The 16,001-nt window shown below is 36.0% G+C and overlaps 1 protein-coding gene and 1 long non-coding RNA gene across 6 annotated transcripts; one reads left to right on the top strand and one right to left on the bottom strand.

Moving 5' to 3' along the window:
- Positions 1 to 772: 772 nt before the first annotated feature.
- Positions 773 to 14,809, top strand: vwa7 (von Willebrand factor A domain containing 7). 5 transcript variants are annotated; one of them, XM_026927271.3, is made up of 19 exons: positions 773 to 893; positions 1,021 to 1,108; positions 2,295 to 2,342; positions 3,217 to 3,459; positions 4,267 to 4,500; positions 4,806 to 4,902; positions 5,060 to 5,191; positions 6,168 to 6,363; positions 6,750 to 6,925; positions 7,103 to 7,215; positions 8,449 to 8,565; positions 8,650 to 8,850; positions 9,036 to 9,162; positions 10,221 to 10,373; positions 10,929 to 11,021; positions 11,297 to 11,574; positions 12,455 to 12,591; positions 13,159 to 13,318; positions 13,778 to 14,809. In XM_026927271.3, exons 4-19 carry the CDS (start codon positions 3,259 to 3,261, stop codon positions 14,369 to 14,371), a joined length of 3,009 nt encoding a protein of 1,002 aa, XP_026783072.3. In that variant the 5' UTR covers positions 773 to 893; positions 1,021 to 1,108; positions 2,295 to 2,342; positions 3,217 to 3,258; the 3' UTR covers positions 14,372 to 14,809. The 5 variants fall into 5 exon arrangements, with proteins under 5 accessions (XP_026783072.3, XP_053091067.1, XP_026783073.3 ...); XM_053235092.1 differs by lacking the exon at positions 2,295 to 2,342; XM_026927272.3 differs by having other exon boundaries at positions 800 to 1,108; positions 13,827 to 14,077.
- Positions 6,919 to 12,003, bottom strand: LOC117597551 (uncharacterized). The gene is made up of 4 exons (XR_004578332.2): positions 11,792 to 12,003; positions 11,250 to 11,495; positions 9,007 to 9,156; positions 6,919 to 7,221 (listed from the first exon to the last, which is right to left on the bottom strand). It is a non-coding gene; the product is annotated as an uncharacterized LOC117597551 (long non-coding RNA).
- Positions 14,810 to 16,001: the final 1,192 nt, after the last annotated feature.

Genomic DNA, 16,001 nt, shown 5'->3' with positions numbered 1-16,001 from the left:
TATTTAGTTCATCTGCAGGAAACTGAAATAAATTAAGGCAAGTTGACATTTAGGGGGAAAACTGGAAAGTTTACAGAATTGCATTTTACTAATATTTTATGAGACACTGTCTGACAGTGGACTGCATACATTTGTTAATAACACTTCTCATACCTCCTGGTGTTTATCCTCCTAATAGTTATCCCATATTTGTCCTCAAATATAATTCTGTTGATAAAAAATAACACAAAGAATCTTCTGGTAGAATAAATATATATTTCTAACAATTCAAGCACGGCAACCTATTCTAGTGGCTGCTTTATTCTGCCATCCTATTGTCCCGTTCACTCCAGTCCTGCACTAAAACTCTAAGGTTCATTCTTTCTCCTCTACTCACATAGTTACTCCTAAACACACACACACTCTCTCTCTCTCTCTCTCTCTCTCTCTCTTTTAATCAGACATCCTTTTTTAATCAAGTCCAAAAATCAAAAATAGCACCACCACTCACAAAGCGAACCCAAACAGAACTGCATATTCATCCAGGGATTAAAACAGTTAAAACATATCGAAACGAAACTACGCCAAACTATGTCTAATGTTAAAAACTGGGTTGGAGTGCAAGCCTTATATTTTCCTCCTATAACATCTCAGTGAAGAGGTCATCATTGTGTCTTTTTTATAGAAGCAAAAGAAGAGATTGAAAGGCCGGGGGTGGGCCTGGGGTTCAGACATACCAACCCTTAATGTATTCAGTCCTTTTGTAAGAAACAAATGCACCATGCCATAATGGGGTGTGAAAGGGGAAGGAAAGAGAAGAACGAGGGAGGCGGGAGGCACATGAGGCAACGCAGACTCCCATCTTCTAACCGGACACCCTGCATCCATCTCAGCACCTTTGCTTTTACAACAGGGTGATTCTTCTCACATTTAATTCATTCAAAACAGTTTAACCGAGGTCTAGTTAAGCAAGTTCTGTCTGTTTGTGGGTGTGAAAAACCAAGAACACTTCATATGTGAGCTTATGCGTTTCCTGATTAGTGAGACAACAACACAGTGCTCACAACTGACTGGAGCTAGCAGCATGATGAGATCAACGTAATGTAAAGAACATGAGACAGAATGACAGGTAAGATGTGTTAATGAATTATGGCTATAAGCATGAGTAAAATAATGGTGTAAAATAAAATCAGAGCTTTAAAAATACAATATTATAATGTTTATTTTATTACTGTAAGATATACGTAAGGGCCTACTTTGTAAATTATGTAGTTATACTTATTATAAAATAATCGTTTTTCTGAAAAAAGTTAGAATCCATAACCAAATGACAGTGGATTTTTTAAAATAATTTTTACCACTATATATAAATTTGCAGGTGATATGAAACCCAGTAACTGTACACTTACAACACCATAGTGGGCCATGTTCATTGTGTTAGCAAATATATATATATATATAATTGCTGAAAATATTTCTCTTAATTTCTTACTAATATCTGTAGTCCATAGGCAACACTATACCATCATTTCTTCTTCTTTTTGTTGCAAGCACAATTATTTAGATAAATGTTTTATTATAAATGTATAATATTTGCCATGCACCAATATTTGAAATGCAGTGTCTGTGTACACACACACACACACACACACATATGCTGTACATAGCCAGACAGCAGGTGTACCTTCTGCATGTACAACAATGGAATTGCAAAATAAATGCTTTAACAAATCTCCAGTTATTGCATGCATAGGTTTATTTAGGTTTATTAACTCCTTAACATACATACAGTGCTCTGCTCTCAGCATATCGGTGGCATGAGAGACAACAATAGTAAAACTATTTAAAACATTTAAAAGTTTAAAACAGACTAATAGAAGGGCCAGATCACTTATTTTTATTCTTTTCTGTGTCTCACACTCTCCACATCCTGTAATGAAGAACTGAAATGGAGCATGTCTGTCTGAACCACAGCTTAGCACAGAAACCACTATTTCACTCAGATAGACCTTCTTTATGCAAATAGCTTCTGCAAAGGTATTTCACTGACTCTATTCAGAAATCATTTATGACTAAAATATACCCCAGTCACTGACAAATTAATAAACATTTCCACGAGTTCCTCCTGTACTTTACACAGCACCTAAATTAATTTGAATAGCTGAACGAATAGTTCTCAGTGGTGTTTACAATATACAGAGCTTGGAAGTAACAATTACTTTGCTTCTGTAATTAAGTCTTCTGTTTTTCTTTAAGTATTAGTACTTTACTTGAAGTTTTCTTTCACCAAATATTTTTTTTACTACATTTCAAAGGAAAAACCTCGACTTTCTGGCAACTTCAGAGTTGTGAACTACATCCAGGTAATTTGCATGTCAATCGAGAGCCCAAAAGATCTCCTTAAGGGGGTGTGTAACTTTCCTCTGAAGTCTTCAACTCTGAATACAGCCCTATATTTTCAAACACAGCAGCACTACATTTATCTAGAATCACATATTTGTAAAGTCATAAAATGACATTTTAGTATGAGATCGCTTCAAGGAGTCGATCCTAACAAATCCAAACTTTAACAGATGTCAGTTTAACAGTGAGGATGAGATGTAATACCTCTCACTGTAATCTACTGCATTGTGACAACTAGTTATTAGTATTCAGCTAGATTACATCATTCCTTGGTTCCTTACCAACAGTAACTAAAATCAGTGTATGATTTGTGGTAGATGTTTTTTTTTTCTTCCTTCCTTCTTCTTTTGCACATAGTACTTTTACTTTAATTTAGATTTTGAGTTTATACTTTAACTTGGGTAAAGAATTTGAAGCTGCATTAAAACTTTAAATGTGACCAGGTATTACTTACTCACTTACTTAATTAATTAACCGATTATTTGATTAATTAATTAATCAATACTAGTAATAATAGCAGTAGTTAATTAATTGATTAATTGATTAATATGAGTCATTTCACTTTTACTTGATTAAAGAATTTGGGTAGTAAATTATTCCAGACCTGTCATACTACAGCTCAAATGGAATTTAAAGTTCTTATTAAAGAATTCATAAAGAAATCATAACACATATATAACTCACTAAATAAAGCACTTGTGACACTTGTGAATGCTCATCAATAAAGAGACAGTATTTGATTGCTAGGGGCCAAATTGAGACTTCAAACTAAACTGTTTGATTTTATATATGATTCTGTCTTGTATGTGATTGGTATCTCTATTTTTCTTACAGAGCAGATGATTTTGGAGATAAAAAGCCATTACTGAGCTTGATATGATGGGTAGCATCAGTCTGTTCATTCTGCTGATTCACTATGCATCCATGTGCTGGGCTTTCCTGCCCAACTTCTGGTCTCGAGCGCTGACATTGTCCTGGGACTCTTATACACACCAGTATATGACCGAGCAGGCTCTGCTCAATGTCACCATGGAGACTATTAACATGATGCCTGAACACTTTGGAGGTCAGGAGCAGGTACGAGCTGCAGGATGATGGTACTAAACTCTCTGGTTTTGCTTAGTAATCGATATCCTATTGAGCTACATCATTCTTTTTAATTATAAAAAGACTCAATATATACAGTATATTATCTTCAGCTCCATTGAAATAGACACACCAAAGCTCTTCCCATTCACGGGGATTCTCCTGAGAGCCAGTGTGTGTGCAGGTGGAAGTGTAAAAGCTGGAAGGAATCGAACAGAGACTAAAATCACCATTTGAGCAGAGAGAGTGTTTAATGTGATGCTCACTCGACCATTTAACAATCGTCTTGATACTGTGATGCTTTGATGAGTCTCAGCCCCAAACATAGACTCTGTAATTTAACAAACACATTTCATGGTCTAAAAACATTTTAGTATTGTTCTCTGTTCAGCAAAAGTTTAATTGGGTTATTTTGGCGCAAATAATTGTGATTGTTCAGTTATTTACTTTTGAAATTGTAAAATTACTAATTAATTTAGTTTTTAAAAAAGGATTTATTTTCAATACAAATAAATTCTTTTCTCTTCCTGGTAGCCCATGGTGGGATACATACTCATTTGTATGTACTTTATGTATTATTTTATATGATAAGGAAAGTATACACTCATTTCCATAATTATTGGCACCTTTCATGTTAAACTACTTGACAGTAACAAAACGATTTTTGCTTTGCTTTTTGAGCAAAATAGATAAAGCCAAAACATTACTAGATAAGCAATGATAAGCTCTAATTTGATATTACAATACAAAAAAAAAAAAATTATATAGTCTCGTGTTGCTCACTTGTTTTAAACTCAGGTTGACCTGGGTCGGGCATTTTGGAAATCCATGGGTGAGGTGGTGAGCGCCAATGCTGCAATGGACTTCCTGAGTTCTACACGATCTGACCCCGTGTATCACTTTGACTCAGAGAGAGTAGAAGGAAGCATAGAGATGATGCGAGACTTCTGGAAGCAGGCGGTTCTGTTGACTAAGAAGAAGGATTATCAGGGAGCGAGATATATCCTGGGACAGCTCCTCCATGGCTTACAGGTTCAGGGATTTAATGGAGCACTTCATTACACATGGCAAAAATCCACTGAAAGTATTGTTGATCAAGTTAACAAATTATTGTTTATTCTTCAAACTGTGTACTTGAAATGAGATCCATAGCCGAATTTGAATGTGACACATAAAGTAAAGTTTAGAAATATAAAAAAAGTGAAAAAAATACCCTCTAATATTTTTATTATTAAATGTGTGACAAACACAGTCCTTTAACCATACTTACATTTCTTAATCCAAATATAAAATGCAATGAACCAAATAGTATTTTATGTGTGGTTATGTATGTGTAGGACTTTTATAGCCACAGCAACTGGGTGGAAATGGGACTGAGTACTGAGTACCTTCATCTGTTGGACCCTAAAGAGCCGGCAGTACCTGTAGCTTCAGGTGAGCTGCACAACAGGCACAATGACCTAAACTATAGGACAAATGCAAAAAACTTGGTTGATACATAGGAATATGTAGAGTATAACAATTAAACTCAGCTGTTAGCTGTACATATAGCAGTCTGACATCACCTGAATACTGTAACGTTTGGTTTCAGAGTACACTCCTACCTGTGCTGCATGCCATCGATTCAGTTGTTACAATAATTTATTGGAAGATCTTGTCAGGGGTCCACCAAAGCCTCTTCTGACCACTGGATATTTCAGCACTTACCCAGCCAAACCGATAGGTAAGTTTACTCCTAAAGGGCCAGACTCAAAGCCACAGACCTACAGCATGTATATTGTTAGTATCAAGCAAAATTTCCCATCCCAACTGATAGTTCAATGACACATTACCACATTTACCCTCTTACTTATCAACTTTTAAATATTAATGATGATTCTGCTTGTTTGAATGTATAAATTACAGATGGAACAAGTGAAACTGCACCCTTAGTTTAGTCTGACCAAAATTAAACCATTTATAATAGTTTTATTAGAGTGTTGATGATAACCCAGTCTTAAAATAGCACTGTTTCACCATATCAGCTGAATATTTAAACTCATTTCAATGGTGAAAATGAAATCAAGATCAAATTCCAATATTGGTTTTCTTTCTTAGACGGATATTTCTCATAATGACTTTTTTTTGTTTCGTTTAGTTGTGGTCAGTAATGCCAACCTCTTTTGTGTGCTTGCTAGTCAGAGTGTATGATAAAGTTATGAACATGCTAGGAGTGGAAGCAGAGATAGCTATGTAACGTGTTTACAATGGTAGTGGATTACATAGCTAAAGGGTTTTCAGTGCAGTCAACATTCCCTGTGTGGAAAAACGGAGGTTGCTGTAGTGTGTTATAGTGTTGTGAAATTTTTGGGAACTTGCAGCTTGACACAAAAGGAATGAGAACCACTGGAATAAAGTGGTTAAGATGCATTTTAATTGATATTTAGAAAAAAAAATGGTGAGGTAATTGTCCAATCATACACCTTGAATAACCCTGAAACCTTAAAACCCCTAGGTTTTATAAACAGCCTTTTTAATGGCTAGCATCATCATTATAGATTAGCTTTGTCCCTTACTACACCCAAACCAACGCTGAAAAGGTCAGCAATCATCAATTGGCAGTAAACCCAAGCATGTTATACTGTTTTTCTGTGTCTGACTAAGGAAGACTGTATGATGTTTAGGTGTACACACATTAAGATTGTATTGGTGTCTCTTAGGGAAGTGCAGCCATGGTGGTATTCTGGACAGCAGTCGTCACCAGGCAGCTGAGGGTGGCATTAATAAGGACAGCACGTCCCCTGTCTTCTCCCCACACCACTTCCTCCACAAAGAAGCTGCCCAGCTTGCTTCCAAGGCAACTGTCAGAGTGCTCCGTGACCTCAGAGATGAGGTGGGGCCCAAGAGCTTCCTCAGGTCAGAGGTCAACCTAAATTAGTCTTCAAGAGTCTTTACAATGATATAACCCAGGAAAGTGGTTCCATTTTATTTGAGGCTGTAAATCAGAGAACCAAATTAGTGCAAAAAGTGTAGCATTTTTTTTTGGTGGTTTTTCTCTCTTCAAGTTAATAATACAAAAAAGTTGCTTGTAGCTTGTCATGTTAGGAAGACACTGCAAAATGGTGAAGACATTCCCATAGCATAGCATCAGACATAGCATGCACGCTTTAATTAAAGGAACAATTTATAAACAGCACCATTAATTAAAGTGCTAACGACACTTGTAAAAGTTCTTTCAGGTCCTTTTCATGTGTTATGATAAATAATCAGGGAACTGTAGGACTATCTGTATTTTTTTCCAGGTTCCTCAGTGTCAAACAGCCTCCAGCCCTGGTGTTTGTCATGGACACTACAGGTAGCATGTTTGAGGAGATCACAGCTGCTCGTCTCCGTGCCCTGTCCATCATTCAGGCACGAGAGAGGAATCATGCTCCTGGGCTTCCTGGCACTTTCCTACTCATCCCCTTCCATGACCCAGGTAAGAACAGAGACACATTTTAGAAAAGTACTTGTTCATAGGTAACAGAAACTAACAGAAATATCTGATAAAGTCATGGAATGGGAGTTTAAGACATACAGCAACCAAAAATAAAAAATTGGTTATGTTGTGAAGCGTAGTATGTGTGTCTATAATGCTAAAAGTGGTCATTTTCAGCTGTAGGCCCGGTGTTAGAGACAGATGACCCCAATGAATTCCAGCAGTTCATGGAGAATTTAATGGCTCTTGGTGGAGGAGATGAACCAGAGATGTGTCTCTCTGCTGTTCAGGTAACTCTATAGAGACAGAGGACCAGAATTTATTAAGCATCATAAGAGAAATTTGATGAATGGTAATGTCTCTGCATAGCATTGTTTCTTTGCAGATCCATAATGGAGCCATAATGTGATTTTTTTACTGTATTTTGGTGGTTATAGAGTAAAAGGCAGTAATAAAAACTAGCATGGTTTCTGTTCATTTTCACAAACACATTTTAGAGTTGCATTGGCCAACCCTACTTGGATCGGCCCATGGTTGCAATCAGTTGTGTCTGAAGATACAACATTCCTAAAAATAGGTCTAAAAACTTTGATAACCCTTAGGTCCTGCTGTGAGCTGTAAGTATTTCTAGTCATCTTTTCTCATGTTTTAGCAGAATATCTTGATGCGTAAGAGTTCAACAGTCAAAGCAGTAGGAGTGAAAAAACAATGAGTCAGTAAGAAACTATGAAGAGTGTTACTTTATATGGACAGCAATGCCTCCTGGAAATTGACATTTTCAGGCCTTCTCACCTTTTCCTCCTAACAAGCTGGGATACGTTAGGAAGAACTGATATATATATATCACACAGTACATTATATAATTACAGTATAAAATAAATCAGCATGTTTTCAAGATTATTTCTGTTTGTATTGGTGTGCAAAATACTCCCTTCACTGAGCATGATATTACCGAATGCTAGCTCATTTCCAAAGCAAGCTAATTTCTGAATCCTACAACTAAACAGTCTAATCATCATAATGATGAAATAGTAAAATGTAATATAAACTCATCATTCTGAAATGCCTTCTTCTTCCCCATATTTTTTGTCAGACTTGGCTCAAACAGTTACGGTTGAGTAGCAGCTCATAGAACTTGTATGTTAAGGTGTACTTCTGATCTTGTAGACTAATGAATATTACAAACACTGGGGTCTGCTTTTACAGATTCACATATTCATGACTAGAGGGCATTGCCTGTGAAAATGGGCTGTGAATCGGAAAAACAGAGTGGTACTCTAAAAAATTTCTTAAAATACGTAGACGTGATTTCTAGCAGATGTGTAAACAGAAATTACTAAATAATATAGCACCTTTTAACATTTTCAACTAAGCACTATTTGCCTGAATGTACGCATATGCAAGGTTTCTGCATGTAATTGATCACTTTCATTAAAATGATTTTCACCCCATACAATCCTATTGAGAACAGTATTAACGATAAAAGTTTTAGTTCACTCATTGTGTGTGTGTGTTTATTTCAGCTGGCTCTTATCCATAGTCCACCTCTGTCTGAGATTTTTGTTTTCACTGATGCATCCCCTAAGGACAGCCACCTGTACAGCACCGTCAAAGCTCTCATTTTAGAAAAACAAAGCAAGGTAACACACACAGAGTACCACAGTCACAAACACGAATACAGACGAACACCTACATCATGAAAACATCTATCTTTCCTTCACCAGGTGACCTTCCTGTTGACTGAAGACCCAAGTCATAGCGAAAAAGTGACAAGCAAGAGGATGAGGAGAGCGACCTTATCTCCTGACAGATTCTCTCTGTACTCCTCTCTGTCCTCCTTATCTGGAGGGATGACCATCTTCACCACTAACAGAGATATTCATAAAGCTTCAGCCATTGTGGAAGACAGCACCACTTCCAGCAAGGTAAAAAAAAAAAATGCTCCAGCAATATGAGATCCAATAAATTACTTCAATCATTACATACACAGAATTATTTCTGTTTTTGTTCTCATCAGTATGATAATGTGAGTTGATTATAATTAATGCAGACTTAAGAAGTCAGAAAAGCAGCATGTTTACATGTTTTTTTTTCCTGGTCTTCTCCTCAGGTGACTCTGTTTCATGCAGAAAGTGAGGCAGATTCATCACACATCTTCACAGTCGACCACACTGTCAGATCTGTTAGGCTCCTTATTGCTGGAAAACTCACAACTTGTGTCCTCATCAACCCTACAGGTATACACCACACACACACACACAGACTCCTGTCATGCACAGGGAAACCAACAGTGTTTAACAATGCAATTGACACAACCATATGCATGCATTGGCAATTTTACACTTTCTAAAACGGAGTGCAAAACACAGCACATGGAGGAGATGCCACATCTGCATTAACTGTGTAAATATAAAGGCATCAGAGACACCAGAAGCACATTATACCATAAACCCATTAAGATATTATTTAGGCAAATCAGTGTACTGTAAAAAATATCACATATGACCACATAAATAACAATGTAAAGCAAAAAAAAAAGATGTCAAACTTTGGGTTTTCCTTTTAAATAGTAACGTATCAGGAGGTACCCAATACAATAATCCATGCAAAAAAATCCCAAAGAACCAAATACAAAAATAAAACGTATCTCTAAAGCAGATTAAACATTATCACATTTCAGCACATGACTTGAGTGGAATCATTTGCCACTAATATCGACACATGCACTAAGTTTAAATAAATAAATAAATCCCACGGGTGGAGTACTGATATTAAAACTCCCAGCAAATAATTTTAGACCATTTATGTTTTTAGACTGTGCATTCTGTCACTAATTTAAAATATTAGGAAAGTTATGAATGAAAAAAATATTAGCTACATATAACCTACATGAAGAAGAAGAAGACATAAGTTATTTGACTGTGCATGAGAAGCCTTATGATACCTAACTTGGTAAAATAATTTTAATAACCTATAATGCAAGATTTAACAAATGGAAAAGTTTTAACATGAAAATGGATAAAGAAGGCATGTAGAAATGAAATATTTTGGGCAAAGTTATTATCCATTTATTCTCTCTATATTAGTTTTGTTATATATAGCTTGTATACAAACTTTGAACCTTAAAAATATCATTTTTTGAATAATTGGGTATTTTAATTCATTTGTAATGCAATATCAACCCATGGGAAAACATTCATTTTGGGAAAAAAAAAATCAGTTTAATCCTAACCTTATATTGGACTCCCTATAAAATTGCCTATGCATGCTTGCCAAAAAAATGTCTCTCTGTCAGGTGCCCGTCAGTCTCTTCTTAGTGAAGCAGGTCCTCTGGGCGAGCTGGATCGGTCTGACGGTCTGTATCGAGTCAGGCTTCTGCCACCTGTAGAACCTGGCCAGTGGCAGCTCAGCGTCACATCCCATGGACCAATCACATTTAATGTCTTAGGTAAGCTCTGACATCTCTACAATCAAGGATCACATTTCAATACCTTATACCACTTCCACTCCATAACATTAAGCTACACACATGTGGCCCTAGACTTTTATTTTCTTTTATAATAAGCATCTTTGAATATGAAACAGTAAATTAATATTAGATAAAACTTTACAGATAAACAAAACAGAAAAAAACAACAATTAAAATAAGCATTCATAAATCCATATATATTAATTAAAAGGCAGACCAAATTGACTAAGGTGAATTCTGAACATTCCATTATTTTGGGTCATGGAATGCAAATCCTTTTTCTCCTGCCTTTTTCTCTTTTTTGGTACTTTCCATTAAAAAATGAAGGGATTATAAAATGTCACTATTTCACTTAAATAGTAGGGTGGTAAATAGATAGTGGATGCATAAATGTGAGTCGGCGTGTGATTTGTAGATGTCATTCACACCACAGTAAACAAAAGTATCCTAGTTATAACCCTACACTTTAAACATACCATTACCAAAAATGAGAAATTGCTATAAATAACGCAGGATTTATGTTTTGTCTCTTAGGAGAAAGCACATTGGACTTTTTCTATTACTTTGCAGTAGTGGCAAATGAGACTCACCCAGGGCTGCAGAGAGTAGAAGGCAGTCCTATTGCAGGTAAGCATGGAGTTTAGGAAAATGACCCAAATCTAATGAGACATTTACCTAAATATCGCTTTAGAATATCTCATGACACCATATGATCTTTTAATCAGATATATTTTTCTAAATATGAACACATTGATTACAGCAACAGTATTTTTCTCACATGTACGTTTAAGTCTTTTTTAAAGAGTAGCTTTGGAGAATTGCTTTACAGGAATGAATTAAATGAAATATGCTCACATTAGTTTCATTGCTTTGAATTTTGTCACCTCCTTCCTCCTCAATAGGTGTACCAGTATTTTTAGTGGTGGCTGTAACAGGCCTGTCCACCAATGATGAAGCCACTTTCAGTCATGTGACCTTGCTAGGGTCCAATGGTGAAATCTTTCAGAAGGTATTACTGAATTCTTCGACGTCGAATTGGTCAGGAGAGGAGCTGGTCAGCTTCATTGACTCAGTTCCCAGGAAGCCCTTCAGTGTGCGTCTCTGTGGAAAAGACAGAAGGGGGAATGAGCTTGAAAGAGTTTCCGCTGAGCTGGTTCAGCCCACACATGTACATATTATGGTAAGCCTCCATATGGTACACAATTGCAGTCTAAAATCCTTATTTAAAATATACAATCAAGTTCATAATTTTGAAAATGTCTTTGTGGCTAATTATCTTAATGAGATATGAATATAATATGAAATATTGAGATAAATATGGAGATAAAGGAAAATATGAGATAAATATAACCTATAAGCAAAGTACATTTATTCTAAGAACATTATAAAAACCTCACCAATATGACATTGTCCCGCTAGTTCGTGATACTGGATACCGTAATCCTAATAAGGTTCCCAAGGTGGAAAAACAGTCATATGACAGAATCTCATCTTGTCTCATCTTACCGTAGAACCCGGTTGCAGTAAAAGTTACAGTAATGTTTAGCAAATTCTAGGTGCTTATGTTTGTGGTTAGATGTTGTTGGTTAATTATTGCCACAACAGTCGATATGGGCATTTTCAGGCGTGTGGATATTTTTTGTAGTCGTTGTCTGATTTATGAAGGTCAACACACTTTTGTTTTACTTTGTGTGTTCTCAAATCTTCCCTAGGTTGATGAATGACTAAAGGAAATTTGACCTCATATTTATATTTCATGGATGACTGCTTAAGAGATGTTAAACATTCAAGGTGACCTTAACAGTAAAATATAAATGAAAGCATAAGAATCTCTTGGATGTGAATAATTGTGACCTTTTTTTTTTAAAAAACAAAAGTTAGTTCAACTGGAGTTTAGTTTTCTCTCATATTTTCAGTCTGAGCTTAAGCTAATTAACCATAAAGACATTTTTCAATACCTTCTTTACCAAGGGTGCCAATAATTTTGGAAATGAGTGTAAATAAATATAACAACAAAATCTCTCTCTCTCTCTCTCTCTCTCTCTCTCTCTCTCTCTCAGGTGCTCTCAGCTCCTCATCTTCTTCCAGGTCATCACTCCACAGTTTTGTTTGAAGTGTTTAACCATGGTCCTGCCCGTCATTTCATAGTGACTGCTGAAGATGACCGTGGCTTCCTTTCGCACGGCAAACACCACAGGTGAGACGTAATGGTGGTAATGATGAACAGAAAATAGCTGATATGGGTTTACATTAATGCGCTCAGTCTCATAAATGATCATTTCTATAGTAACAACTAATTCACCGGCACTTTTATGTTGAGTGCTCCACATAATCCAAGTCTAATAATACAGAGGTTAACAGTGTGTTACTATTTAACAAAGGACAACAACTAATGGCTGATATAGTGAAGGATTTTTCCATAAAAGCTCTGTAACTTCTTAACTAGTGACTTAGCAGCTAATGCAGAAGATTTATGCTAGTTACACCACACACAGGTGTAAACACTCACTCATTGCCTGTTTGTTCTCTGTGGCTCATCTTCCCTTGCATATCCAGCACTTGACCACACCATTGCTGCCACAACATGTATGCCATTTTGAGCTCAAAAGAGGACAGGATCAATCTGGAACTATGGAAGCATTTCTATCCAGATTTAAATGTGCACAAATTTTTTCTTTAGCTTTGACGCCTGATTTCATAAAGCTCAAAGCTCTCTTTTTTATTTCAGCCATGTGTTTCCCAACACTGCTCTGTTCTCCTGCAGGTTGGTTATAGGAGAGCGAGGATCTGCGAGGGAGGAGGTCAAGCTGTGGACTCCACACTCCACCCAGGCAGGTCAGACACTTACAGTGACCCTCACAGTCCAGGCACATGACTCACCAGATACCAACTACGCTGTTGTATATCTTCTGGTTTTACCAGAGGTGAGAAAAACAAATATATTAAAAATACATACAGTACAATATAGTATTCTGTAGTTTTTTAAACAGTATAATATAAAAAAATTTGTTAAATGCAATATACAATCATTAGATAAGAATATCTATCTATCTATCTATCTATCTATATATATATCTATCTATATATATATATATATATATATATATATACATATATATATATAAAATACATACAGTACAATATAGTATTCTGTAGTTTTTTAAACAGTATAATATAAAAAAAAATGTTAAATGCAATATACAATCATTAGATAAGAATATCTATCTATCTATCTATCTATCTATCTATCTATATATATATATATATATATATATATATATATATATATATATATATATATATATCTATCTATCTATATATATATATATAAATATATATATATATGTATATATATATATATATATGAGAATCTTTTGTCCTAGGAGCCTGACTTTTCTCCTCCATCATGTTCTGTGATGCATGTGGAGTCAGACTGCCCTCCACTTCCTCAGTGTTTTCTGGGTAACTGGAGTATCTACATGACAGTGAAGGACAGAGGTCACTCTGGCCTGGCAAGCATACAACTTGCTGTAGGACAGGGCACCCTCATGCTGCTCCATGACGAGGCCACTGGGAAAAATGAATACTCTCTGACACAGCTCCCTGAGGAAACATATGTAAGCCCCCTGAAACAGCTCCATGAGGAAGCAGTAAGGCATCAGCTGCACAGACACTCAGCACGGCTCAAGCATAGAGCTCACAGACTAGCAAAAGTCACATTAGTGCATGGCGACCCCCCACTGAACATTAGTAAGTGGGCTAGGAGAAAGCACATAATGCTGCTCTATACTTCAGACTGCTGTGTCCCTCAGGCAGGGCTGCTTGTGTGGGATGGAGCAGGGAATATGAGGAACTGCAGCCTGACAGCCAGCCAACAGAGGGCACTGAGAGAGAAAAACAGTGCAAATGGGATTACACATACACTTCTAACACTTGTTGTATGGACCTTGTTAGAATTGGGCACCATTTGTGCATAGCAAATCTTAAACGTCATCCCAAAAGTGCTATAAAATGAGTTATATAAACTAAACTGAAAAATGAATAAACACTGAAACTGTTGGATTTTGAAGAAATAATTTTTAATATTGTGTGGCATGCTGACCTAAGGCGTAGTGTTGCTGCTTTACAGCTCTAGGGTCACTGGTTCTTGGGCTTGGGTTTCTGGTTTCCTCCAACCTCTCAAAAACATGCCAGTAGGTCAAGGGTGTATCCTGGGATAAGCTCCGGATCTGGATATTTTGAATATTTTACAGGCACTTATGGCTTGAATATGTCTGGGTAGATGTGTTAATGGACTCCTCAACAATGATTTGTATGAATAGCCATAAACAAAATAAATATGTACAATATATATATAAAAATATGTATAAATGTGTATTATTGTCTTTACATTTCTTACATAAGATACATTCCAACCTGTTGTTGATTATTTTCTAATAACAGCACACCCCAAGTGTTTTATTCCACTTATACCACAGCAATTTGCCAACAATTACAGGTTTTGTTCATTGATAAATGATATGTGGAATGTCCACGAGACGAGGTAGTTCCTGTCATCACTTACGTTACAGAAGCTATAAACAGTCCTTCCATCACCAGCCGCACTTTTCTCTCTCTCTCTTGATGTTGATAAGTCAAAAAATTTAATAAATACGACAGAAATTGCAGCTTCAGAGCCTGTCAGAGCCATACTGTTAGACAACTAATCAATTTCCAAACAATCATTAAACAAATTAAACAAAAATTAAACCAAACAAATTAAAATAGATGCAATGTACTAATAAGGGAAAAATAAAATGTCAATTACAATTTTTGCCTCTAAATGAATACAAATTTTCTTATTAAATGACTAGGATGTTAAAAAAACAGTTTTTTTTAAACAGAAGAACATAAGTTTGCCAAAGTGTTATGAATTTTTCATATAATAATAATAGACAATTTCATATATAATTTTATTTGTCCATTTCTAATGAAACTCCATATTATTCCATATGTCTTTGGAATAGGATGTTCAACAAGCACACAGTCATAGTCAGGTGTCCGCATACTTTTGGCCATATAGCATATCTTATTTAGATATGTACATAAAATGACAGGTTTAAAATGACATATACAGATACTGTGGCTGAATGTTAGGGTGCATAACAGATGCTAAAACACTGGCTGAGCTACTCAAACTGGTAGACCATCTTTGCCAAGCTGGTAATTTATTTTCTAGCTTACTTATTAGTTGACTAAACTTATCAATAAATCTTTGAGATATTCTAAATGACACCCTGCTGTGTTATTTTCTTAAAAATAACTTGTCTATGATGTAGCAATGGTATCACTAATTTCAGAGACTATTTCCTTTTTCTACCAGCACTTACCACCTGGGGAAGACAAGAGAAAACAAAACAAGAACGGTCCAACCACTACTTGCATGGCACTTTTAAAAGAGCAATGTCTTTCAGAGCTTGAAATGAGTGTTTGTTCTGCATGTGTTTCACTGCATGTACATAATAGACACCCAATGATCAACTGTAGTTAGGGGTCCAAGCACACCCAAGTCCACCCAAAGACCTTCTAGTAGCCTATGCAGCCACACATGAATTAGCCACTGTATGA

Source organism: Pangasianodon hypophthalmus, chromosome 6 (genome assembly GCF_027358585.1).
Source record: "Pangasianodon hypophthalmus isolate fPanHyp1 chromosome 6, fPanHyp1.pri, whole genome shotgun sequence".
Taxonomy (NCBI): Eukaryota; Metazoa; Chordata; class Actinopteri; order Siluriformes; family Pangasiidae; genus Pangasianodon; species Pangasianodon hypophthalmus.
The sequence above is the reverse complement of the archived record's forward strand: the minus strand, read 5'-3'. Positions and strand labels throughout refer to the sequence as shown.